This window comes from Rhinatrema bivittatum, chromosome 14 (genome assembly GCF_901001135.1).
Source record: "Rhinatrema bivittatum chromosome 14, aRhiBiv1.1, whole genome shotgun sequence".
Classification (NCBI taxonomy): domain Eukaryota; kingdom Metazoa; phylum Chordata; class Amphibia; order Gymnophiona; family Rhinatrematidae; genus Rhinatrema; species Rhinatrema bivittatum.
In genome coordinates, this window is record NC_042628.1 from 40,375,607 (window position 1) to 40,403,470 (window position 27,864).

General features: G+C 45.5%; 1 protein-coding gene across 1 annotated transcript in view; it reads left to right on the forward strand.

Moving 5' to 3' along the window:
* Nucleotides 1-22,637, forward strand: part of CCNF (cyclin F) — a 99,367-nt gene extending 76,730 nt beyond the window's left edge. Inside the window, exons 15-17 of the mRNA XM_029577188.1 lie at nucleotides 7,388-7,521; nucleotides 11,879-12,048; nucleotides 19,116-22,637. Coding sequence (XP_029433048.1) covers nucleotides 7,388-7,521; nucleotides 11,879-12,048; nucleotides 19,116-19,648 — 837 coding nt within the window. The 3' untranslated portion in view covers nucleotides 19,649-22,637. The remainder of the gene's footprint in view (nucleotides 1-7,387; nucleotides 7,522-11,878; nucleotides 12,049-19,115) is intronic.
* The last annotated feature ends 5,227 nt before the right edge of the window (nucleotides 22,638-27,864 follow it).

Genomic DNA, 27,864 nt, shown 5'->3' on the forward strand with positions numbered 1-27,864 from the left:
CACTCTCCCCCCACAAGCCCTCTGGGTGCTGAATTTATTACAGGGAAGTCTTTGCCTCTGTTTGCTGGCTGAATTGAAAAAAAAATAAAGTAAGAAGATGACTAAATCGGCTTTTACCATTAGCATCTGTTCTTCGGCTCTAGCCTGCCCTGGTCTCCCAGGCCTCCTGAGGGGGTGGAATCCTTCACCCAGCTGTCTTTTCTTTTTTTGTGCGCTTTGAATGCCACATGGGTCGTGCTGCGGGGCTTGTGGGGAGCCGGCGTCTTGGCTCTCCCGCAATGGTCTCTGTATTCCCGGGAGCGAGGGACCTTCCCGGAGGCCAAATTCGGAGCGGGGGAGCTCCCTGCCGTGACCGCGCAGCTCGGGGAACGATTCGGCAGCTCGCAGGCAGAGGCCTGTCTCCTTCCTGCGCAGCTCAGGGGCGGCGGCCATCTTGCCTGCTCGATTTCTGATGCTGTGCCAGCTTCAGAGGGAGAAGATCTCCCTTCTCTCTCCCCGCCAGCCTTGAGCCCTCAGCCCCACGGCTGGCAGCCAGACGCAGACCGTCCCTCCACTTTGCCTCCGGGGGGGTCCTTAAAGCGAAAGCACCCATTTTCGTCTCAATTTGTATTACTCCTTCATAGGGCATATCTAGAAGCGGAGGCTAACTTGAGACGCGCAGTATCCTGCCCCGGCAAAGCAATTCAGGCCGGCTGCAGACCCGGGAGGTGCTGGGCCTCTGCTTTCTTCCTCTGTTCCACTTGGGGATTTTCCTGGGCCCTCCATCCCTTTAAATCCAGTGCCTCCGGACCCCTCCATGCCAGATTTGGGCGATGATGTTGATAATGCCGCTCTGCTGGAGGGAGATGATCCATAGGTATTCCGCCTGTTCCGTAAGGAGGAACTGGATCTGTTAATCCCACATGTGCTTCAGGAGCTGGAGATCCTGGCTCCACATGCAGTGTCTGATGCTTCTCTGGGGGATTCGGTATTATCGGGACTTCGAGATCCACCTCAAATATTTTTCCTTTTCATCCCAAGCTTTTCCAGATTCTGTCCCGGGAATGGGATGCGCCTGAAGCCACCTTGCGAGTCGTCAGGGCCATGAAAAAGCTTTATCCGCTACCAAGTGAATCCTTGGATCTTCTTAAGGTATTGAAGGTGGACTTGGCCGTCACGGCCATAGCTAAGCACGCCACAATTCCCGTAAGGGGAGGAGCAGCTCTTAAGGATCTTCAAGATCGAAAACTGGAAATTTTGCTTAAGCGGATATTTGAGGTGTCCGCACTGGGAGTGCAGGCTGCCGTTTGTAGCAGCCTTATGCAGAGGGCTACTCTCCACTGGATTCAGCAGCTGCTCACATCCCAGGAACTTCCTCCAGGGGAGACGGAGCAGGCGAACCACATGGAATCTATGGTTGCCTATACGGCGGATGCGCTATATGATCTTCTCCGTACCTCTGTACATGCCTTGCGGAAACCGAAGACATGGTGACGGCTGTGGTTCCGCAATTGGTCGGCTGATGCCTCTTCTAAGTCTCAGCTAGGTTCCTTTCCTTTCAAGGGGAAACTGATGTTTGGAGAAAATCTGGAACAACTTCTCAAGGCCTTGGGAGACAAAGTTTACAAATTACCTGAGGACAAGCACAGACCATTGCGACCCTTTGGTGCCTCCCGAGGTCGTTTCCAAGGTCCACGCTGCTTCCGTTCTGGCCAGGGGTGCTTCCTTTGGCCCTCTGTAAACGTCGGTACGGTGGCAGGCATGGGCGCATTCCTTTCGTTGCAGGTGGCCTCAGCGCAATGGATCCTCTTGCGGTTTCACCGCTAACAAAGCTCCCCAATGAAGGTGCGCCGGCCCGTTCCTCCGTGCCGAAGATAGGGGGACGGCTCTCCCTTTTTCGCGAGGAATGGGTCAAGATCACATCGGACCAATGGGTACTAGATATTATAAATCAGTTACGCTTTGGATTTTGCTCGGTCCCTTCGGGATCTGTTTCTCATGTCTCCCGGTGGGGTGCCAGCAAAGCATCAGGTCATTCTTCAAACCCTGTCTCAGTTGAAGGACCTGGGAGCGATTGTCCCGATCCCGCCAGACGAATGTCGAACCGGTCGGTACTCCATTTACTTTGTAGTCCCCAAAAAGGAGGGCTCGTTCCAACCGATCTTTGATTTAAAGAAGGTCAACAAAGCATTGCGAGTCCCTCGGTTTGGAATGGAGACGTTGATATCAGTCATTGCGGCTGTGCACAAAGGCAAATTTTTGGCCTCTTTGGATCTGACGGACGCTTACCTTCACATAGGAATCCAAGAGCACCATCAGAGGTTCCTGAGGTTCATGATTCTGGGGGAGCACTACCAGTTTTGCACCCTTCTGTTCAGGCTGGCGACGGCTCCCCGAGTCTTCACCAAGGTGATGGTAGTAGTCGCAGCCTGCCTTCAGCGCGATGGCATATTAGTACATCCCTATCTGGACGACTGGCTCATTCGAGCAAAATCAGAGGAGCTTTGCAAGGCGGCGGTGCAGTCGGTCTTGCACAGTCTGCATTCACTAGACATGGTTTAATGGAACACAGTCAACATGGATTTACCCAAGGGAAATCTTGCCTAACAAATCTGCTTCATTTTTTTTTAAGGGGTTAATAAACATGTGGATAAAGGTGAACCGGTAGATGTAGTGTACTTGGATGTTCAGAAGGCGTTTGACAAAGTCCCTCATGAGAAGCTTCTACGAAAACTAAAAAGTCATGGGATAGGAGGCGATGTCCTTTCATGGATTAAAAACTGGTTAAAAGACAGGAAACATAGAAATGACGGCAGAAGAAGACCAAACGGCCCATCCAGTCTGCCCAGCAAGTTTCGCACTTTTTTTTTCTCATACTTATGTTACTCTTGGCTCTTAGTAACCTTTTGGTTCTATTTCCCTTCCACCCCCACCATTTAATGTAGAGAGCAGTGTTGGAACTGCATCTAAGTGAAATATCTAGCTTAATTAGTTAGGGGTAGTAACAGCTGCAATAAGCAAGCTACACCCATGCTTATTTGTTTACCCAGACTATGTAATTCAGTCCTTGTTGGTTGTCTGTATATAGATCCACTTTTCTTCATTCCCCCTGCCGTTGAAGCAGAGAGCTATGCTGGATATGCATTGAAAGTGAAGTATCAGGTTTATTTGGTTTGGGGTGTAACCGCCATAACAAGCAAGCTACTCCCTGCTTTTTTGTGAATACAAATCCTTTTTTCCACATTTCCTCTTGCCGTTGAAGCTTAGAGCAATGTTGGAGTCGCATTAACTGTGTGTATGTTTATTGAATAAGGGTACTATCTCTAGGCAGTAGCTGTCATTCCCGCGAGCCACCCACTCTTCATTCACGTCCTCTAGACTTTTATGGATCCACAGTGTTTATCCAACATAGGATTATTTGGTCAATTTTCTGAGTGGAAAAGGGTAAACGGTGGAGTGCCTCAGGGATCTGTACTTGGACCTGTGCTTTTCAATATATATATAAATGATCTGGAAAGGAATACGACGAGTGAGGTTATCAAATTTGCGGATGATACAAAATTATTCAGAGTAGTTAAATCACAAGCAGACTGTGATACATTTCAGGAGGACCTTGCAAGCCTGGAAGATTGGGCATCCAAATGGCGGATGAAATTTAGTGTGGACAAGTGCATATAGGGAAAAATAACCCTTGCTGTAGTTACACAATGTTAGGTTCCATATTAGGAGCTACCACCCAGGAAAAAGATCTAGGCATCATAGTGGATAATACTTTAAAATCTTCGGCTCAGTGTGCTGCAGCAGTCAAAAAAGCAAACAATGTTAGGAATTATTAGGAAGGGAATGGTTAATAAAACAGGAAATGTCATAATGCCTCTATCGCTCCATAGTGAGACCGCATCTCGAATACTGTGTACAATTCTGGTCGCCGCATCTCAAAAAAGATATAGTTGCGATGGAGAAGGTACAGAGAAGGGCAACCAAAATGATAAAGGGGAAGGAACATCTCCCCTATGAGGAAAGGCTGAAGAAGTTGGGGCTGTTCAGCTTGGAGAAGAGACGGCTGAGGGGGGGATATGATAGAGGTTTTTAAGATCATGAGAGGTCTTGAACGAGTAGATGTGACTCTGTTATTTACACTCTCGATTAATAGGACTAGGGGGCATTCCATGAAGTTAGCAAGTAGCACATTTAAGACTAATCGGATAACGTTTTTTTTCACTCAACACACAATAAAGCTCTGGAATTTGTTGCCAGAGGATGTTGTTAGTGCAGTTAGTGTAGCTGGGTTCAAAAAAGGTTTGGATAAGTTCTTGAAGGAGAAGTCCATTAACAGCTATTAATTAAGTTTACTTAGGGAATAGCCACTGCTATTAATTGCATCAGTAGCATGGGATCTTCTTAGTGTTTAGGTAATTGCCAGGTTCTTGTGGCCTAGTTTGGCCTCTGTTGGAAACAGGATGCTGGGTTTGATGAACCCTTGGTCTTGACCCAGCATGGCAACTTATGTTCTTATGGTTCGTCAATTACGCCAAAAGCCAGCTGATCCCATCTCAGATACTGAAGTTTCTGGGAGCTCTTTTCAACACATCTGTGGGCAAGGTTTCCCTGCCTCTGTTAAGGATGGAGAAGCTAATGGTTCAAGTACGCCCTCTGTTGGCCCTCCTTTGCCCACGGTGTGGGACTATTTACAAGTTCTTGGTTCTATGGCATCTACCCTGGAATTGGTTCCTTGGGCCTTTCCTCATATGAGACCATTGCAGAGGGTGTAGCTTTCCTGTTGGGATCCCAAGTCTGAGGAGTTCCACCTGCTCTTGCCGTTACTGGAGCCAGCCCGAGCTAGCCTGGATTGCTGGTTGGTATCTGATCACTTGCTTCAGGGAGTGGACCTGGAAAACCTGCAGTGGCTGATCATGACGACTGATGCCAGCCTGTCCGGGTGGGGGGCGGTCTGTCAATCGCGAATGGCACAGGGTCAGTGGACGCCTCTGCAGACCAAGTGTCCATCAATCGGTTGGAAACCAGAGCAGTTCGTTTAGCGCTACGCCAGTTTCTTCCGGTAATCCGACACCGGTCGGTCCGGATTCTTTCCGACAACGCGACCACCATGGCTTACATAAACCATCAAGGGGGAACAAGGAGTCTGCCAGTAGCCTCTGAGGCAGACAAGTTGATGACCTGGGCGGAACGCCATCTGGCCCGCATAGCGGCATCTCATATAATCGGAGTGGACAACGTCCAGGTGGATTTTCTCAGCCGTCAGTGGCTAGATCCCGGCGAATGGGAATTGTCAGAGGAGGCACTGCAGCTCGTGATGTGCCGTTGGGAGACTCCTCGATTGGACTTGATGGTGACTCGACTGAGCACGAAAGCGGCTCGGTTCTTCAGCCGCAGAAGTGAGCATGAGTTGAAGGAGTGGATGTCCTAGTCCTTCCACGGCCTCCCGACATTCTCCTCTGTGTTTCCTCCTTGACCGTTGGTGGGAAAGGTTTTAAGACTAATAGTCCCACTGGGGGCTGGTCATCCTTATGGCCGCAGAGGCCTTGGTTCGCAGATTTGATCAATCTCGCGATCGAGGGCCCCTTACATCTAAGTCATCTTCCGAATCTGCTGAGACAGGGTCCCATATTTTTCGATCAGGCGGCTCACTTTTATCTAGCGGCTTGGTTTTATGAGAGGAAGCAATTGAGAAAGAGGCTGTTCAGAGGCGGTGATCACTACTCTCCTACGCGCACAAAAGACTTCTACTTCCCTCACTTATGTTCGGGTTTGGAAACTATTTGAATCCTGGTGCAGCGGGTTGAAAGTGTCCCGTGACAGGCCACTATAGTCCACATTCTTGCCTTTTTGCAGGAAGGTTTAAAGAAAGGTTTGGCGTACAGCTTGCTCCGGGTCCAGGTAGCAGCCTTAGGCTGTTTGAGATGTAAGGTTGATGGTTCTTCTATTGCGGAACATCCGGATGTAGTGCATTTTTTGAAAGGGGCCAAACACTTACACCTGCCGGTGCGCGCGATATGACTCTTGTGGAGTTTGAATTGGATTCTCAGTTGGCTTTGCGGTTCTCCTTTTGAGCCTATCAAACGGGCTACATTGAAAGATTTAATACTCAAGACTGTGTTTCTTGTGGCTATTTGTTCAGCTAGACGAGTTTCCGAACTTCAGGCGTTGTCATGTAGAGAGTCGTTTTTGCGAATTTCAAACTCTGGGGTCTCGCTTCGGACAGTACCCTCTTTTTTGCCAAAGGTGGTATCTGCTTTTTACATCAACCAGTCAGTTGAGTTGCCGGCTTTTCCAGATGTGGATCGGAATTCTCCTCAGGCCCAGGATCTGAGGAGATTGGATGTTCGCCGGATTCTTTTGCAGTACTTGGTGCCTAATCCTTTTCGATTGTCTGATCTGTTTGTCTTATGGAGCAGACCTAAGAAGGGGTGTAAGGTTTCTAAGACTACTATTGCCCGATGGTTGAAAGAGGCTGTTGCCTCGACATACATATGTCACGGGCAGCAAGTACCGGATGGTCTTAAAGCGCATTCCATCAGGTCGCAAGCAGTGTCCTGGGCAGAAAGCCAATGTGTGTCTCCTCAAGAGATTTGTAGGGCAGCTACATGGAAATCTTTGCACACGTTTGCTAAGCATTACCATTTGGACGTCTGGGATCCACAAATGGATTCTTTTGGCGGCAGTGTGCTTCGAGCGGGACTCTGTGTCCCACCCCTCTTAGGGCAGCTTGGGTACAACCCAGCAGTCTGGACTGATCCTGGTACGTACAGGGAAAGGAAAATTGGCTCTTACCTGCTAATTTTCGTTCCTGTAGTACCAAGGATCAGTCCAGATGCCCGCCCATGGATATCTATGCAGGTGAGTCTGCTCGGTTACTTGTATTTTCTCTTTACAGATTTTAAGAAGATTAAACACCTAAACTACGTAGTTTTCTTCACAAGTTATGGTTTCTTAGAGATTAATGTTCGGGTTGATCTAGTCATTGGTTGTTCAATATCAAAGCAGAATGAGGTAAATTTATTATACTGAAGGATCGCAGGTGGCACACCAGGTTTTCTATTGGGTGCTTTTCAGCTTTTCTCTGACTCCATCTGCTGGAAGGGAGGCATAACCCAGCAGTCTGGACTGATCCTTGGTACTACAGGAATGAAAATTAGCAGGCAAGAACCAATTTTCCTTTTCATTTGGGTACAACAGGCCCACCAGAGGGCTCGCAATCTGACTTTGTACCTGAGACAAAGGAGGGTGAAGTGACTTGCTTAAGGTCACAAGAAACATTAGGATTTGAACCCTGGCTTTCTTGGTTTCAGCCTTCTGCTCTAACTACACTCTTTCCTTTATGTAAGAAAAGGTTTTATTCCAGAAACATCATGTACTGTTACTTATTTAGGGTGTATGTTTCTCCTAGGTGATGGATTATAGCCAACTCTGCATGCTCCTAGGAGTGAAACAAGACAATGAACCGGAGCCCAGCAGCCCACTTGCCAGTGCTGTGGAAGTCCAAGCTTTCCTTTGCTCTCCATCTGGAAATAAAACAAAAAGGCAAGTAAATCCATCTGGTTCTAGACTTTTAACCCCTATAATTTATCTGAAGCATTAGGCTGTTCTCGCCTATTTACCTTCCTGAGAAGTCTGCAGGGTACATATTTCATTGGTACTTAAGCACTGTTCCACCTGCAGTCTCTCTCAGTAACCGTGTAACAAAGCTAAGTCCGTTCCCCCATAATGATCAGGGGAAGGAATCAAACATATATAGATACATACGTTTACATTTACACACACCTAGAAACAGAGGTGCCAGTACGCGAATGCAGGGCCACCCATGGGAGGGGAAATTGAGGTAACCGCACCACTCCCTGCAACTGGCGGCAAGTTTCAATCGCAGCGCGATCATCTCCCCTTTCTCCTTTCAGCCAGTGAGATGTACTAGTGGGAGACATTTGAGAGAGAGAAGCTCTATGGATACCTCTCTCCCCACTGCTTACTGGTCCTTTGCTCAGATTTAGATTCAAGAAATTGTGCATGTGTTGCTAAAGTAATATATTGAGTAGTTAAAAGGAGAAAAACAAAGACAAAATATATAATAGTGCTAATAACAGTAATTAAGAATGCAGGGTATAGAATGGATAACAGGATGGCCCTTACCAGGTTCTGGTGCTGTTCTGTATTGTCCCTGGTCATGGCAAATGGGATTGGTACCCCAACTCATTTGGCCCATGCCTTGCAGAGAACAGCCCTCTGCTGCTTGTTCCATCTGGCCCCTCCCCACCCAAGCAGCAACCTACATTAACAAATCTATAACCTGCCAATCCTCAATTCTTGCTAGGTAACATTGTTACATCCATAATCTGTTACCAGAACCTCGGTATATAAAAACGTTTAAATAAAATAAATAATCAAATAAAACACAAAGGGGTCCATATTCAGTAAGACGTTTAGTGGACAAGTTATCCAGCTACAGTTAGCCGGATAACTTGTCCTGTATATTCAGCGGGATAAATGTCCCGCTGAATATATTTAAAGTTGTCTGACTAATTATAGCCGGATAACTTTAAACATAATCAGATACTTTCTTTTTTTTTTTTTTTAATATATCCGGTTAAGTTACTTTCCATTTAAAAAAAAAAAAAAAAAAAATTTTGTAGCCTGTCCCCTGCCTCTCTCCCACCTGTGTTGCCAAGGCCCTATGGAATTGAATTAGCCGCCCCCCCCCCCTTGCTTTTGAAAATGGGCCATTTCAGCCAGAAAACTTTTGTGACTGGGAGTCGTCTCCCCGCTCAGACTTCTATTATTTTTTTCCAATGTGCTCGCCAATCCTGGCGAGCACATTGGAAAAAAAGATATGGGGTGGGGAAGGGAAGGGGTTAGGGTGAATGTTGGGGGGGGGGGGAGTTATAAGTAAGTTTAGGGGTGCGGGGACCTGTCTGCTACAGGACACTTCCATTTGCCCTCCCACTTTACGTCACAAACCTAAGTTCAGGAAAAAGTCACGCGTTCTCCTCAGAAATAGACTTATTTATCAGATTTGGCAGGATTTAGCATTTAGAAGATAATTCCTGTCTCTAACATCCTGGCTACTAAGCATCAGTTTACCCTAAAGATTTGAACCATGAGTGGTTTCAAGCATGCCATAAACCTTAGCCTGCTTAATATATTAATACTTATGGCTAATTTACTTAACCTTGTTCCCAGCTTCAGACAATATTAGAGATGTGAATCGGAACTGAAATCGGATCCGATTCTGGTTCCGATTCACATCTCTAGACAATATCCCTTTGTTCACCTCTGAAGCAGACACTGGCTGGAGGTCTGGAGAATGTGTGCAGGGGAGAGAAGGCTTGCTTTAGGGTCTAGTACTTGCCAGGCTGTCTCTAGGGCTTGTTCTCTGCCCCTCACCGTCTCAGACTCTGTCTCACTCTCCAATCCCAAGCAGGGCATCTCTTTTCTCCAGTCTCTTGGCCACACCTAGTCTTCTCCTTCCTCGATAGCAAGGGGTACTGGGCTGTTTCAGGTTTGCTTAGTTGTTTTCTCCTTATTTTGCCCCCTGTTTTGTACTTTCCAGCTGATAAATATACATAAGCTCGTGCATAATCATATAGTGGCTGAAGGGTCTTTGCCGCATTGCAGGTCTTTTTTCCCCTCCCCATTTCTTTGGGGGGGGGGGGGTCTTGCTATGTCAGTATGCCAAGCTGTATGCCACAGTTTGGAGTTCCCTTGGCTGGTCTGTGACTTCTGCTTATGAGCTTAAATCATTGCATTGTCCCTCTGCCTTGGTTTTACTTACACAGGCTCTTACAAACAAGCAGATCTTAATAAATATCGTTTGGTGCTAGTTTACAGTTCTCATCTGGCCAAAGTTTTCTTTTCTTGAGCTGTGACAAGTGTTTTTGGGGCCTGTCAGCATGTTTCTCTGCATCTTTGGCTATTATGATTCATATTAGGTGCTTTCAGTGGTAAAACATGGGATATCTCCCTACAGGGTGGGGGGAACCAGAGGCTGTGATTTTGACACTTTGGCACTGTAGAGGGAAGTTGGGGCAGGTTTGGGGGAGACTCCCAGCTGCAAAATGTTTTCTGGATGAAATGGCCCATTTTCAGGGGGTGGCTAGTTCGGCCCCTTAGGGCCTTGGCCACACAGGTGGGGGATAGGCCGCAATTCTTTTTTTTTTTTTTTTTTTTTAATAGAAAGTAACTTAACTTGATATTCATTTTTTTTTTTTTTTAATATTATCCGGTTAAGTTTAAAGTTATATGGCCACACAAGGCCAGATAACTTAGCCAGATATACCCTATGTTTGCCGGATAACAGGATCCCTCCCCAAAATGACCCTTTTATATCCAGCTAAATTATATGCGTCCCAGCAGCAACACACTTTCCAGCACCTGGAGCCCCTTGGCTGCTACAAACCCTGCTGCTCACTTGTTTTTTTTTTTAACTTTTAATAAAATGCAAGAATATTTTCCTGTGCAGCAGAAGAGGTGCAGGACTCCAAACATTCTCCTGGGTGCGAGGGAACTGGCCCTGCCAGCTATGAACCCCTGGCGGCGAAAAGAGTGAGCCAGGCAAGGGTCCTCATCACCGCCCCCCCCCCCCCCCTTGCATATCTACCTCAGAAACCAGGAGGGATAGCCCCACCAGGGCCTCAAGACCTCTCAGGAGGAATTGCTCAAAATAATGTCCCTTTTTTTTTTCTCTTTTTTTGGACTGCAGGGATTTGCCCCTCTACCATCTGCTGGAGACAGAGAAATACCACACCATTTTATATGCCAGTGTCGTTGAAACCTTCTCTGTCTCCATCTGCTGGAAGGGAGGGAAAACCCCGACTGATCCAGGTATGCACAGGAAAAAGGAATTAAACATGCCTGTACATTGAATTGAAAATAGAAACAATAGGCAACTTTTTACACACATCCTTTAAAACAGGCTCATAAACCTATCTTGTAATACAAGCAAGAAAATGTTTTTCTGATGAAAAAGATATAAAGTCAGGTCAACAACACCCATACATCCTTGCCAAACCAGTCCAGCTGCTAGTAAATGAAGAAAAAAAACCTGTCATATGTTGGAAAGGGAGTAATGAGACAAGTAAACAGAATAGAGAAGAACTCTGCTCTCCAGTCCAGCCCCTCTTGTCTTTTCCCATGGAATGATACAGAGGAGGAAAAATGTAAGTACAAAGTATTGCTGTGAGATTTTATTAGAGGAGTTAATGTATAAAGATTTTGAAAGCTCCTCCTAAGCTGTCCTCACTTATATCCAGAATGCTTACCAGAACCCTATGCATAATGGATACATGAGAGGGAAAAATATAGTATGAACTGTGGTTTTAAAACAGATGTGACTGATTCATACTCTTTATTTCAGAAAATTGAAATATTAGAATTTGGGATAAAAGGAGGTAACAGAGCTGAGAAACGCTATGGCTTCCAGCTCAAGGGGGGTATGGCAGTGCTCATGCTGAGGGCCTAGATTTGATTCCTGGGTCAGGCCCTTCCATTCCTTGGGCTGGCTAGGGTTAAGAATACTGCAGAGGCAGCATTCAGAGCATCTGTGAGGAGGAAATCCCAGTTGCCATGCAATGTTGATAGTTAATGGCTGGACTCCGGGGCACCATATGGAGCTCTGGGGTATGGTACCAGCCAAGAATTGTTGCTGCAGTTTTCACAGCTGCAGTGAATATTCATGAGACTTTGCGTACATTGGGTCACCCATCTGTTCAAATCTTACATGCATATTCTTTACGGATATCCTGAAAACCAGACTAGGTGGATGTGCCTCCAGGAAGAGGGTTGTAAGGAAGCCCAAGGAATCAAGAGGAAACTGCCAAGACACACAGATGTCCAGCTAGTGCTGACGTATTAATAACTTCTTTTTTTTTTTTTTTTTTTTTTTTAATAGGCGAAGGGAAGACAGCATTCATGAAGACAGGGGCAGCTTTGTTACCACACCAACCGCTGAGCTGTCCAATCAGGAGGAGACTCTACTTGGTAATTTCCTAGACTGGAGTTTGGACTCCTGCTCAGGTTATGAAGGGGATCAGGAAAGCGAAGGGGAGAGAGAGGAAGATGGTGAGGCTTCTTTTTTTTTCCTTCTCTCTTAATCTAAGTGTAATGGCATGCATTATGACAGTCTGAGAGAATGATTCGGGAGATCCGTTTCTTTGCTTGGATTATACCAAAACCTTTGATAGTGGATTATGCTTAATAAGCAAAATGAAGAAACAGGAAAGCTAAAAATTCTGGGAATTATAAGGCATTCTGTGGGAAAACCTATATTTTAAAAGAAAAGGCTACTGTGCACATTTTCTCCAAAGGTAGGATGTGAAGTGAAACATGGATGTAAATTTAACCCTACCGTGGGGTTTGTTATCAACTTCCCCAAGTTGCACCTCTGTCCATCCCCCACAGCTGGACTTCATAGGCGCCAGGCTGGACACTGTGCAAGCAAAAGCATTTCTGTCCAGAGAAGGGGCAATTGCCCTTGCCTCGCTGCCTACCCTCGTCCGCAACAGCGGGAGGGTACCAGCCCGTCTTCTGCTCTGCCTACTGGGCCATATGGCGGCTTCTGTCCATGTGACTTCCTTGCCCCGCCTCCGCATGAGGAGCCCCAGTGGGCCTTCCAGTGACAGTGGCAGCAGGCATCTCAGAATCTAGAGGCTCTGGTCACTGTCGCTGATTCTCTGAAGATAATCTCTCTGGCCTGGTGAGAAGCTCTCTCCAATCTGGAATGTGGACTTCACTTCCAGCCCGCATCTCCCCAGGTGATTTTTACCACACAAACTGCCTACACACACAAGGCCTTTGGCCCACCACCAAAATCTTGTGGACGTTTTAAGGATCAGTTGTCGTCTAAGGAAATTCTGATCAGGATGGATAACCAAGTTGCGATGTGGCACATGAACAGGGTAGCATGGGCTCATTCCTCTGTCAAGAGACTGTGCAGGTCTGGAACTGGGTCCTCTCCCAAGGGATGTATCTGCGGACAACCTACCTACCAGACCACTTCAGCCGGTCCTTCCAACCACACAAGCAGTCCCTCAACCCAGCGGTGGCGGCCGACCTGTTCCGCTGATGGGGTATGCCAGATGTGGACCTGTTCGCCTTCCCTCTCAACCACAAGGGCAGCAGGTTCTGCTCCCTAGTGGCGGGGAACGGCCATCTGGCCTGCGATGCCTTCACTGGGGGCAGGGCCTTCTGTATACGTACCCCCCTCTACCGCTCCTCTTGAAGGCACTCAAAGCTTTAGCAGGACGAGGGGACCATGATTCTAGTGGCACTCTCCTGGCCTCTGCAGGTTTAGTTCCCACTTCTCCCAGGACCTGTTGATGCATGCGCCCATTCCACTGGGGACAGCACCCGACCTCATCTCACAGAACCAGGGCACCCTGCGCCACCCAAACCTCAGGCACTGGCCCTCACAGTTTGGATGTTGAGCGCATAATCCTCCAGCCATTACGCTCTTGGACTGTTTTTTCTGGGTTCTGGTAGAGTCCCGAAAACCTTCAACCAGGAAGTCCTCAGCTCGAAATGGAAGCTTTTTTCCATCTGGTATGGAGGGTATGGGTTAGACCTCTTCTTCTTGTGCCCTCTCCCCCGGCTGCTGGATGTCTTGTGGCATTTGTCAGAGTCTGGGCTTCAGACCATTTCTGTCGGGGAGCATCTCAACTCTGTTATCGCATATCACCGAGGTGTCGCTGGTATGTCCATTTTTCGGTTCAGCCCCTAGTTGGCTGTTTCATGTGGGGGTCTCCTTTAGCTGAAGCCCCCTCTTCAGCCACCGGTGGTGTCCTGGGTCCTCAATATTGTTCTGGCAAGACTGATCAGTCCTCCTTTTGAGCTGCTGTAGTCCTGTGACCTGAAGTTCCTCACCTGGGAAATCATATTCTTGGTGGCGATGACTTCAGTTTGCAGGGTCAGTGAGCTTCAGGCTCTGGTTACGTATGGTACCGTACATGAAGTTCTTCCATGTCCATGTGGTTCTGCGTATGCATCCTAAGGTGTTCTGCCCAAGATTGTGACTGATTTCCATATCAACCAGTCTATCATTCTGCTCACTTTTTTCCCGAGGCCTAATTCCTACTCAGGGGAACGGGCTCTCCACACCCTGGACTGTAAATGGGCTTTGGCCTTCTACCTAGATCACACGGCGAGCCACAGGCAGTCCACCCGCTCTTCATGTCATTTGTCTTCAACAGACTGGGAGTGGTGGTGGGTAAACAGATCTTGTCTAACTGGCTAGCAGACTGCATTGCCTTCTGCTACATGCAGGCAGACCTTCAGCTATAGCCAGCAGGGTAAAGGCTTGCTCTGTGCGGGCTATGGCTACTTCAGTGGCTCATTTGCATGCAATCCCGGTGGCAGAAATGTCTGGCCGCAACCTGGAGCTCTTTTCACATGTTTGCAACCCAATACTGCCTTGACAGGGATGATTGTCAGGAAAGTGCCTTCGGTCAGTCCGTCCTGCGTAACCTGTTCCAGACCTGAACCTAACTCTCTCTGCTCGTGCTTCTTGTGGGATCCAGACTGTTTCCTGTAACCCACAGTGCCGCAGTTGGGTTATTCCTGTTGGCATCGTGTTCGGTTGCTGTTGGTCTCTCTAACTGACCGTGACTGTCTGGAGCTCTGTACTCACCCACATGTGAGGACTACTATCCTGCTTGTCCTAGGAGAAAGTGCAGTTGCTTACCTATAACAGGTATTCCCTGTACGTACCCAGATACGTCCAGACTCCTGGGTTTTGCCCCTCCTCTAGCAGAGGGAGACAGAGCAGTTATCAAAACAAACTCCGCCTATATATAGGCTGGTGCCACCTACAGTCCGGCAATATTCCTCTGTCTCCAGCAGATGGTGGATGTGCAAAACCTACAGTCTAGGCTGTGTGCTTAGTTGGTATCTTGTGTTTAGTTAGTTTAGGGGACTTTTTTGTCTTTTTTTTGTCTTTGCTCATATGAAGCCTTTACGGTCCACCTTGCTTTCCCGATGGAACCCAGTCTCCGAGCTTTTTCATCTACCTTGGCGGCGGGATCCAGTCTCGATTGGTGGTTGGTGATGGACAATTTAACCCAAGGAGTTCCCCTGGAGGTCCCCAACTAGGCAGTGGTCACCAAGGATGCAGGTCACTCTGGTTGGGGAGCGGTATGCCCTGGGAAATTGGTGCAAGGACTCTGGTCTCCCGTCAAATCGCTCTGGTCGATCAATCAACTGGAAACCAGGGCGGTATGGTTGACATTGCAAGCATGCCATCCTCTTCTCCAGGGAAAGTGGAGCCGGCCTCTCCAGATCTCATCCCAGGTAAGAAAACTCTGGTACATCCCAGGAGTCTGGACTGATCCAGGTACGTACAGGGAAAGGAAAATTAGTTTTGTTTTTTTTTCTATTTATTCATTTTTACATAATTTCAAGAATCACTTGAATTGAAATATACATGCTTTGCGGCTTGAACAATCAAAGGGAAAAAATATACAATTAGGGCAAAAATCCCCCTAAAAGAAAAAGATCAGCTACAAAGCATCTAAATCAAGCCCTCAAACAGAGATCCAATGATGTTCACAATCTCAGGAAATATTACACAAAGAGGAAATTAAGATAAAGGAGTAGCATTTACAATCTTTGATATACCCGTTACACATATTAGAAGTGCACAATCACTTTACACAAGCAGGAGACACCACTTTATCTTTCTTACTAGTTATAAAGGAAATTAATTGAGAGGGTTGAGAAAAAATATAAGAATTGCCCTGGAATTTAATCAGGCATTTACAGGAGAATTTCAATAAGAATAACCCTCCCAATTCCAAAATTTGAGGTTTCAAAAGAAGGAATTGTCTTCTCTGCGTCGCTCTTGCCAGGTCAGGGAAAATCTGGAGTCTACAGCCCAGGAAAGATTCTGTACGATGGGAAAAATATTTTTTAAAAATCCATTCCCTATCAGATTCCATCAAAAATACCACAATTAAAGTGGATGGTACAGTGATGTTCTCATCAGACTGCTCAAGGATTGCAGATATATCCAGATTAGGAGTTTCTCTAGGTTGCAAAATCTGAAAGTTATCAGAGTCAGTACCAGAATTTTTTCATCGGCGGGGTAAAGTAGACTTTTGAAACTATAGGAAGAGTTTCTTCTGTTGTTTTCAAAATTTCCATCATGTACTTTCGCCAAAGTTCCTTAGGAGTCAAATAAGATACCTTAGGGAAATTTATACATCTTAAATTTCTAGCCCTCGCCTGGTTTTCCAAGTTCTCAATTCTCTGCTGAATAACTTGGTTTTCTTTAATAATATTACATTGCATATCCTTAAAACTTTCCAGTTTTACCTCCAAAGAATGTAACTTGAGTATTTTCTGCCGCTTCCTTTTCAACAGTTGTCATTCTTACTTCCAACTTTCCTACTTTATTAACTGTTATTTGACAGGATATATTTTTATTAGTCTCTTATAGCTTCCCATATTGACTCAAGTGTAAAGGTAACCGGACTTACCAGCTCACAGGTTATCCCAGTTCCTTCCGAGTCTCCAGGGGTTTGTTCTAGCATGTCCCCTGCTTGCAATTGCTGTGCTGCTTCATGTGGAACTGCTTCCACCTCTCGGTCCAGTTGGTGTTGCGCTGAGACCCTTCCCCCCATCCCCCATCAACTCTTGCTCCGGGGGAGTCTCCCAGGAGGCACTCATCTCCAGGGCCTCCTGTTCCTCCCGAGTTTCGGCGGTTTGTCTCTGCTCTGGATTCTCGGGGGGGGGGAGGGTGTCTATCTTCCGGCGATGATAGAATTACTTGCTCAGGAATGGCTTCAGGCTCTTCCTCCCTCCGAAGGTCGTTCAGCGAGCCTATCGCCGGGCACTCTGCTCCCCGGCGCAGACGAGCGTCCATTGGACCAACGACCGTAGGAGTCGAGGAGGGCGCCGGAGCTGACCGCTCCCTTGCTCTCATTTTCCGGCCGGAATGTGGCATTAGGAAAAAGTTTCGAGGTAAACTAGAGAGAGACGCTCATATGCGTCTTATCTCTGCGCCATCTTGATCCAGGAAAATTAGTTTCTTACCTGATAATTTTCGTTCCTGTAGTATCACGGATCAGTCCAGAAGCCCGCCCGTCAGAGACATGGAAGAAAGGGAGAGTCTGCTCGTTTCTTATGTATTTTGTTATTTCAGATTGGCAAAGATTTGAATTTTTTGTCTTCAAGTGGTTCTCAAAGTTCAGGTCCCAGGAGGGTTCAGTGGACCGGTTTGTTTTATTATATGTAGTTAAGATGGTTTTGAGAGTTCCATTCTGCTTTGATATTGAGTAATACTGCCAGACTGTAAGTGGCACCAGTCTCTATATATAGGCGGAGTTTGTTTTGATAACTGCTCTGTCTCCATCTACTAGAGGAGGGGGGTGCAAAACCCAGGAGTCTGAACTGATCCCTGGTACTACAGGAACGAAAATTATCAGGTAAGAAACTAATTTTCCTTTCTCCTAGGACAGAGGGATGTTAGTCCTCAGGAATCCCGCCCGCCACCTCATGATGTTGGGTTCACCTCCAGTTTCTTGTGTTTGTTTTTCGCTCGTAGTTTTGCTATATTACGAGACTGAACAGGGACCTCACGTGGCCTGCAGATAGTGGCAGGCTGGGCATGCTGGGTCTACTGGCCAAAGTTTTTTCCGTGCAGGGCTCGGATGGTGTCACCCACATGTGAGGACTAACATCCTGCTGTCCTAGGAGAACTCCTGTTACAGGAAAGCAACTGTGCTTTCTCAATATAATCAGAAATTACCATAAGATTGCATCAATTGGAAACACAAATTGTCCACAGAGAAGCTCTCTGTCTGCTTGGCATTGAGAACTGCTCCAAAAAGAGCTTCCCTCCCTCTTTAGAAGCCAATGTGATTTAACCCATTCCACCAGGGAAAGAGGTTGGATGTTTACTCAAATATTTCCTGATCCAGAAAAGGACAGGGAAATTCTGTTCCATCTTAGACCAGAGGGCTTTGAACAAATTCCTAGGGAAGGAAATTCAAGATGGTTTTCTTCAGCACCTTAATCCTTAAGATTGGCTATGCTCACACCTACAAAAGATATTTCCAGGTCACAGGAAATACCTGATTTGTAGTAGGGGAATACCAGCTCCAATATTGTGGATTGCCTTTTGGGCTCTAGTCAGCACTAAGGATGTTGACACAAGGTCTTGCGATGGTGGAGTGCACTTATTATCCTACCTGGACAATTGGCTGGTTAAGGGCACGTCTCAAGGAGGTGCCGCAGAATCAATAAGCAAAACTTCCCAGGTGTTGGAGTTGCCAGTGTTGATGATAAACTACCCCAAATCCCATTTGAACCTGTCTTCTCAACTGGCATTCATATTAGTTGTGCAAGACTAGACTTGGACAAAGGCCTTCCTTCAGCAGGAGAGAGAAGTACATTGTCTGTAGCGGAAGGGATAAGAACGTGTTGTTGGGCATCAGCATGGTATCCCATGGTTGAGGTGGTTGAGGTGGTTGCGCTCCATGCCATCCAACAGTGCATTTCACTCCCTGGGCATGTGAGGAGAGCCCAATTGACTTTAATATCAGTGGACTCAAGCCACACAAGATCTCAGAGACTGCATCGGCATTACCTGGTGGCTGATTTCACCCAGTCTGGCCATGGGAATACACTTCCAAATTCTTCAGGTGCAAATTGTCCTTATTACAGCTGCATCCAACCTAGGCTGGAGATTTTGTCTGCATGGTATGCATGTCCAAGTAATGAGCATTTTTCAGTGTCGTTACTTACCCATTGTCAAGACTTTTTTTTCCTTTTGTACTATTGCTAAAGTAATATTGTAGGTATTTTCTCTGGCAGAAAATATTATCTTTCATTTGAAATATTCTAACTTGAATATATTTAACTGCATTTCACTATTTACAGAGTAGGGCTGATGTATCTTTGGAATTTAGCCTTATAAATTGTCTGAAACACTGCATGTTGAATGTTGGCTACTAGTATCAATGAAACCATGCATTTTGAAATGTTATTTTTAAGGATTGGTAAACTGCTTTGATTTTATAAGTTAAAATTAGTTTGAGAACATTTATTAGTAAATGACCTTGCCTCATTTTGCTGTTGCATGCAAAAAGGCGATTTATGCCATATTCTGAAGTTGGTGTCCCTCTGTCTTCTAGTTACGGCACCCAGTGGAATCGTAGATGTGTCTGAGATGTGTGTGGACTGTGAGCCCCACTGCTGCCAGGAATCTAGTGATGAAGAGAGCCTCCTTAAGGACCAGTGTTTACAGGGACCATCTGTACACAACTCAGATTGCAGACACCTAGCCGAGCAGGGTATGGGGCAAAAGCACTGGTCTACATTTAAAACACCGAGGGAACCCTTAGCTGAACCCAGCTCTGGTTACTCTTCTGTCAGCAGTGGAAGCCCCACTTCCTTCATGGAGAACAACTTTGGAAGACCTCTTACTACCTCTGGACTGTCCCAGTTGGGCATTGATGGCACTGAATCGCCTTTCCTCACCCATTACTTGAAATCATGTTTACAGCCTGTCCATCCAACTGAGGGGAAAAACCACAGGAGACAAGTGAAACGGAAAAACATAGCCGAACACAGCGAAGAGGACGAAATAAATTTAGGGGTTTTGAAACATCTAGTTGAGTGTAATTTTTATCATTTAAAGTTTACATTTAAACAGTATTTTGTGTAATCCTCTCATTGGGAAAAAGTGAAAGATTCTAAGAACTTGGAATTCTCGAGTCATGTTTACAGATGGGAAACAGAGCTGGCTGTTGGTTGCAATAGTGCTAGGCACTTCTTGCTTAAACTTGTTTTTCTTAGTCTGGTACAGAAATTCACATGAAGCATAGTATCAAGGATTTTTCTCACCTTTTTTTTTCCCCCCCCCCCAAAAGGGAACAAATTGTTTGTTTGCACCATGCATGAATCCTAATCTTTCTAGCATAAACCAAGCTGTACAAGCTGGATTTGCATCTCGGCGGAAGGGGAGGTTAGCAGCAGTTCTGTAGTGCTGGCAGCTTTTCTATTGAGTGCTGAGGAAGAGATTGAGCAGTTGAGGCATTCTTGTCATAAAGGACCCTAACCTAAACTCCCAAATGAAGTAGAGTTAAGGAACCTGCAGATGGTGGTGTTCAACATGTGAGTAGGAGCCTAAGTCTCAGTTGAAAAAGAGGGTGCACAGTTAAACAATACTAAACTATGCAGGAACCCAAACCAAGCACACAAATTATAAAGTGTTTAATCCAGATTTTACTTACAAAACTTTATAAACAAATGTTAGATTAAACCCTTCAGTATGATATGGGAGCGCCTTGCATGACCTTTCTCGGTTAAGGATCAGATTCCTTTCACTTTGCTAAATTCCTTTGCCTGCTTTGTTGCCTGTGGCTGCTCCTCTTTGCACCATCCTTAACAGAATCATCACTATTTTCCCAGTCTCTGGAGGATGGTTTCAAGGTTTTGTCCTTCAGGCTGCAGGAAGCACCCCTCAGGCTACACTCCACCCCTCCAAACTGGAAGCAGTAGAAATTTGATTTGAATAAACAGAATAAGAAAGATGAGGAAACAAAAAATGGAAAGAATTCCAAAGATAACACAATATACTTAATCTTGAAAAGCCTGCTGATCCTGGTCTCTGTTCCAGCCTGCTCAGCTGAAAGGGCTGTGCCTCACCTGCAGTAACTGGCAATAATATAGTAAGCCGGGAACGATTTGCTTATTGTAAGCAACATTCAGTCCGGTAATTATAGCACTCCCTGGCTTGGAGCAGAGTTCATACATACCCAACTACGTAAATCAGGTACAGTACTATAATCACTGCTGGCTGTAAAACTTTCATTCCTAGTGTCTAATTGGGCGCTTTTTGTTTATAATCTTTTAAGCAGTTACAAAGACTAGTTACATGGTTGTGAAGCCACGTGGTCACGGGAACTTGTGACCAATAGCATGACTTTAATTCTGAGCCATTTTCTAACAATATCTTGTCTGCTATTGAATATATTTGGTACCAGTTGGGTGAGAGGCTTCAGAAGCAAGAGCAGCTCTTTTGACTGACAGAATTATATCCGAATGTCTTAAAACTGAAAGATGTTAACTTCAGAACATGTTTGATTGTTATAGTTTACAGATCATCATTTTCATTCCCCTTCATGTTTATAAGATTAGAAAAATAGAATTGTCCAAAAAGCGAACCATTTAGAATGTTAAGGGAACATTCTGTGTAGAAAATATTTTGTAGAACAGACCTTGAAGGTTGGTTAAGGTGTCCGATGACGTATAGGACACACTGGCTTAAGTAATGGCATTATGCCTCCTTTAGGAGTGGGTTAACAGTGATCTATTTAGCTCTAGGCTGCCTCCACTACCTCCAGCACCCCTACTTCTTGCCTGCTATCCCAACATCCAATTTCTCACCTCTCTCCTTGGGACCTCTGATGCTATTCCATAGCCACCAGTTTTTCTGACAGGTCTCTTCCTTACACCTGTTGCTGCCACTACATTCTTCCCCTCCCTACCAGATGTACCTCTGGTGCTGCCTTATCCCCTTGCCCCTTTAGATTTCATGGCTCACAGCTTCCTGCATGGCTATGCCATCTCCCACAGCCAGATCTTCAGCCTGGCGGTGGTTTGGGAGCAGGTGCCTGTTTTTGGCCTCATAACCGGGGAGCAATGTTGAGAAGAAGTGGGTCTTCCGTCCCACCGCCCACTAGGACCAACACGAAATAGCTTTGGTCCTGGAGCCTTTACAGAGCTAGAAGCATCATGGTAGCTGACGTAGCTATAGCCCTGTGTGCTGCTGCTAGAAATGTGATGCCCTAGGCACAGGCCTAGTGTGCCTGTGCGGAACTATAGGCTGCATGTGTGGCACAAGGTGAAGGCTGAAGATTCTGGTTATCAAAGAAGATAACATGCCGTACTGGGTCAGACCAAGAGCCCATCAAGCCCAGCATCCTGTTTCCAACAGTGGCCAATCCAGGCCATAAGAACCTGGCAATTACCCAAAGGTGCCTTATCTGGTTTTAGATAATAAGCAGCTAAAGTTGCGATGAAAGATTAGGTAAAGTACCAGGGCTTAATTTGTGGAGGAATGGCCAGAAACACAATTCTGCCACTTCTTTTCAGGCCTATGAGGCAGAGAAGCCAGGGTGTTTTTCTCCAGCTCCCCTCTCCAGGCAAGCCTGCGGGGAGGGGTGAGTAGTCCCCTAATCCAGGCCCTCTCCTCTTGTTCCTTCCTCCCTACACCACTTCTGAACTTTTTGTGCCCATTCCAGAGGCCTTCATTTCTAGCAGAACGACTCTGACCCATGTTCTACCACTTTTTTTTTTTTATGGGGCCCATGTAAGCGGAGCAGAGCCACCAGTGTACATCAATGCTGGTTCTGCTGCAAAAAACAAAAGGGAGTTAGTTGCATGGATCATCTATGAGCTCCCAACTCTTGGAGAAAGCAGAGAACAGAGTGTGTTGGAATTGTTTACCCTGAGACAAGGGCAGCTACATGGCTTTGATTTTTGTGCAGTTTCCCCAGCACAGTCAAGGTAAAAACACAAAAAGACACAGGGCCAACGCCTGTCAGGCCTGTTGCTTCTGCCACTGGGGATGTCTGTTTCCTGCTTATGATGCCATCATCCCAGGTCCTGCTGCCTCTGCTACTGATGACCACACTCATGAGAGCAAAAGGGCCAAGAGTGAATTGGGGGGGGGGGGGGTGCAATGAGGCACGAGTGATGGGATGTGGGAGAGGCTGGGGGTTTGTATGGGGGAAACAGTGAAAGACTGAGTTGGGATCAAAGGTGCTGTGGGGGGGGGGGGGTGAAGGGATTAGAGAAACTGAGATGATGGGAGAGGGCTAGAGAGAGTGAAGGAAGAGAGAAGACAGGATTGGGTGTGGTGGGGAGAAGGTGGGTGAAGAGAGCTTGTGGCATTGCTCCCTTCCACTCCCAAGGAGTCCAAGGGCAGATCATGCTTTTGAATGCCAGGCTCCACACCCCTGTCCTAGGAGTCTGAAAACAGCAGCCTGTGCACACCAAAGCAGAGGTAGACCAGCTGATTCTCTCTTGGAGAGGAGGATTTTCCAGGGAGTGGGTGGGCTTGAGGATCAGCAAGGAGAGGGGATTAGGACCACTGTGTGTGTGTGGGGGGGGGGGGGGGGGCGCAGAGAGACAAGGACCACTAGGATATTAATGGGGAGGGGTTGGAGATGGAGGATTAGAATAGGAGGATTGAGGTTAACGAGAGCCCCAATCTTTCTGTCCACCTTCTCCTTATCCCAGTGATCTGCATCCCCAGCCCCCAGCTTTCCTTTGCCTATTGGTACTCATCAAGCATGTTAAGAGTAGGAAGAGTGTTGGGGTATGGATGTGTAAATGTTCTCATGCCTGGCCCCACTCAGCTCTCCCCTTCTACAGTTCCACTTCCATGTTGTCTACAAATTATGCCCTGTAAAGTGCTAGCTACAGTGGGAGGGATGTGCTTTCATTTTTAACATTGTCTGTTTCATAGTGTTTCAGACTTGAAACATTATAGTTAAAATTAATTTAAGTTCATCAAATAAGAGCCGGTGCTATCTGCATTTTTTCCAAGGGTGTCCGGCTTTTTCTGACTACTGCCATTTAGGTTAGTGGGTCAAAAGCTGAGGCTGCAGGCTCTTTTTATTTGTGGCAGTAGTGCGGTGGAGGAGGGGGACTTACCCCTATAGTGTTCACCTCTCAACTATCTTGGCGTCTCTCTGATTTTCTCATCTTCGGTTTCTCTGGAAAGGAGGAGAGGGTGAGCTGCTGGGGGCTATGGTCTGTCTCCATACTGTGTTTTAGAAATACTAGAATCATTTGACTGTACATATTTTGCTTTCTAAATGGGCTATGAGTTTTGAGCCAACTGTATTGTAAAATGGCTATGGCTTTACATACTTCATTCAAGAAAGCCTTTTAATAGAAGTACATTACTCCTGGTGTGTAGCACTTTGCTCGCTTGGTAGATTTTGCTGCATCTTTAAAAATGAGAAGTAATGTTAATTTGGCAAACGATTGATGCACACCCTTCTTAAATTGTAAGGGTCTCTGCTGAAATATTTAATAGCTCTAACGGTCCTGACATTTGACATCAATATAGGAACAGCTTGGACCTCCTTATTTCCTAATGCATTCTAATTGACAGAAGCTTGATTTTTCCAATACTAATTAAAGCTAAAGAACACTGTGTGCATATAGGACAGTTACAAAATATTTAAACCATTCCCCCAAAATGTCTGACGAGCAAGTGATAAAGATGCAGGCTGTAGTCGGGTTACTACTGACTTAATGCAGCAGGGAGGCCAGCATAGGCCTGTGATGACAAAATCTGTCTGATTATCACAGCAATAGCTATAGATGAATACATTTCAAAATATTTGGGAGATTGGGGGAGGAAAAACTAGCATGCGGTTAGTGCTTGCTGCTCCAGCTCTTGTGCAATAGGTCAATAGATATCCAGACAATGGGGCAATTGAATAAGACTGGAATACCTGCATTGCTTACTTGTAGCTAAATCTTTAAATGTGTGTCCACTCCAGTGACCTTGGGTAACCTGTTTTGATCAAGTGATTTCAGGCAATACATAAACCATACCAGCTCTGCTTTTAAAACGCCTTAAAAAAATCTTTTTTTTAACAATTTCTTCTGCTTGTTTCATAATTGAATTCCTATTCAAAATATTGTACTACCCTTGCATCTCTTACAGAGAATGCTGTAGGGGAGGAAGACTCCTTTTTCCACTTGTCTGGTTGCTAGGTCAGGTATTTTCTAGCTGTACAGCTAATGAGAGATTATTTCTTGACCCAAGGCACTCTTGATCTGCCCTGAAATCTCATACTGAAACAAGAAAGGGATAGTTGATGACCCAGTGGCTCCATGGCAAGGGCTATATGCTGATATACAGAGGACCTAGGCCTGACCTCTGCTCCCTGGGTCAGCTGAGGTTGCAGAGTCCAGTAACTGCATTAGCAACACTCACTGGCTGGTCCTAGAGCCTCTGACGGTGAGTTTCTGTGGGCCGCCAGCCAAGGATGGTTGCTGCATTGACTGGGTTTGAGTGAGTTGGAAGGGGATATAAAATAAGGGATACCCAATGGGTAGTTGTGAGTGAATGCACCTGGGGCTTTGTAGCCCAACAAAGGTTAGCTCAATTTAAGCTGGGAGCCCCAAGAACAGGAAAAACCAAGCCAAAACGATTTATCTGCCCCTTTCAACCACTTTGAAAGGGTTTCTGTTTAATATAGAAACTTAGAAATGACAGCAGAAGAAGATCAAACTGTCCATCCAGTCTGCCCAGCAAGCTTTCACTTTTTTTTTTCCCCATACTTATCTTTTTCTCTTGTCCCTTGTAAGTGACTTTTTGTTCTATTCCCCTTCCACCCTGCCATCGATGTAGTTAGCAGTGCTGGAGCTGCATCTAAGTGAAGTATCTAGCTAATTGTTTAGGGGTAGTAACCGTCATCATAGCAAGCTACTCCCACGCATGTTTATCCAGCCTGTGCAACTCAGTCCTTGGTTGTTGTCTGAATATAAATCTTTTCATCATTCCCCCTGCCATTGAAGCAGAGATCTTTTCCTCATTCCCCCTGCTGTTGAAGCAGAGAACTATGCTGGATATCATTGAAAGTGAAGTATCAGGCATTATTTGGTTTGGGGTAGTAACCACCATGTCAAGCAAGCTACTCCCCTCTTTTTTTTGTGATTGCAAATCCTTTTTTTTCCATTTCCTCTTGCCGTTGAAGCATAGAGCAATGTTTGAGTCGCATTAACCGTGTGTATTTATTTAGTTAGGATATTAATCTCCAGGTAGTCTCCATTATTCCCACAAGCCGCCCCCATGCCTCTTCACTTCATTCACATCCTCTAGACTTTATGGATCCACAGTGTTGCACTGATTCTTAACATGTTTTATTTCCTTTTCATACCTTGCTTTTTTTTTTTAATTTAAAATCCGGATAAGGTTGGTTAACCAATCAGTAAAAGGAAATAATGGGATGGTAAAGTTCTATAGCTTTATTTTTGTACTGTATTCCTGAAAGAGGAGGTGGTGGTTGAATATGACGGAGCTGTTTCTTCCAGCGTCTGCTAGTATAAGTAAAGCTTGTGCAAAGAAGAGGCAGGATTTTTGCATATTGTGCTGTTGGTTTCAGTGTTTGGTACCTAAACCGTTTCATGCTCGTCTTTCATGGAAACCTAAGACAGTGATGCAGCTTCTGAACACCAACAGGCCTTAGCACTGCTCCAGCCATGCAGTTTTAGGCATAAAGCAGCTCGGACTAGAACTGAAGAGTGTGCATCTGGAATTAGCAGATCTAATCCTTCCTCTTCCAGTAATTGCAGGCTTTAGACCAGCCCTTAGCTGCAACCTATACCTCAGGTTACCTAGCTTAATTGGGTAATAAGATTGACATTATCCTTTTCGCTTAAAGTGGTATAAAGTGCTAAAAAAAACAGTGATTTGACAGTCACACGGGGGTTAGCTGCTTCCATGTTTCTCTACCCTGAGAAAAGTGCTGGCAACTATTTGGCTGACATGTGGGAAAGAAATATGCTATCAGCTACTGTGGCTGCTATTGAGCAGGAGGGGATTCCGCCCTAACATTTTAAATCTGAACGTTGTTCAGCAACTGGTAACCTGCATACTTGAAGCTAGCTAGAAAACATGCTAGGGTATCTTTAAGCACCAGTGTATGAAATGTTTTCATATTCTTGTATTGATTTCTTGCATTAGAACTGTCCAGTAAGTAATATATATATATTTTATAAATGTTATGGAACCCAATGCTAATGTATAGAATGTGGGGTGTTTGGGGGGTCAGAGTGACTGAACGAACAAACTGCTTACACTGGACATGTAACAATGTTTTCCCTTCCTTTAGTATGCAAACGATGATGAACTCTTTATGCTGTTTATCCATTTTATATAAAATCTTTTTATATGTTGCATTAAAAAAAAAAAAAAAGTCTGTCTTTGAAAAACAAGCAATAAGTACATTGTGGAAACAACTAGGCTGTTCCATCTTTCTTTGAGTGAACATTGATTTTTATAGTTCTAGGCTGCTTCTAGCTTGGATTTCAGGAGTAAAGAGGAGAGCATTTATGTGCTGGCTACCAGCCTGCCTGGAACTAGACCCATTTTTCCCCCCCTATTACTGTGCTACTCAAATTATCATCCACTTAAACAATGCTAGCTACCTGAACACTGGTTTGAGGGTGGGAGAACTAGAATATGAACATTTAATATTTATTTATTTAAGGTTTTTATATACTGGCAATCATGAGGACATATCTTGCTGGTTTACATGAAACGGGGTGCATTAAATACATCAAACTAAAACTGTGCTGATCGAAGGAAACAGTTACAATTAACAAGGGTCACAGAACTTGGAGAAGAAGGAAGAGATAGGAAAGAATAACTGGTTAGACAAAATACAAATTAAATTAATTAAATACTATGTACAAATGGTATTGTTAATGGATTAATTATACTAATTATTAATAATAATGGCTTATTATTAATTATACATTAATAGGAGAGCCGGACTGGTTACTTTTATTTGTAGAGGTTCCTACATACAGTAAGGATAAAAACACTTAGACAAACTGGCACAATCAGTGCACACGTGGACACTTTACAGGCAACGACATTCCACTTGTAATTTTAGAACAGAAGGACACATGTAGGAGGACCTGGTGGAGATAGCTGGGCCCTGCCAGGTGCAGAGTGAAGGAGCTGCTGTTTGCCGGCTCTGGCCCTTGCCAGCTGAAGGAAAGGATGGAGAAGCTGCTGCCCAGAGCAATAGGACTAGTAGGGCGCCCTGGGCCCTGGCAACTGAAGAACTATGGGAATTGACCAGGTCCTGGAAAAAGTGCCGGAGGTAAGTGGGAAGAGTATTA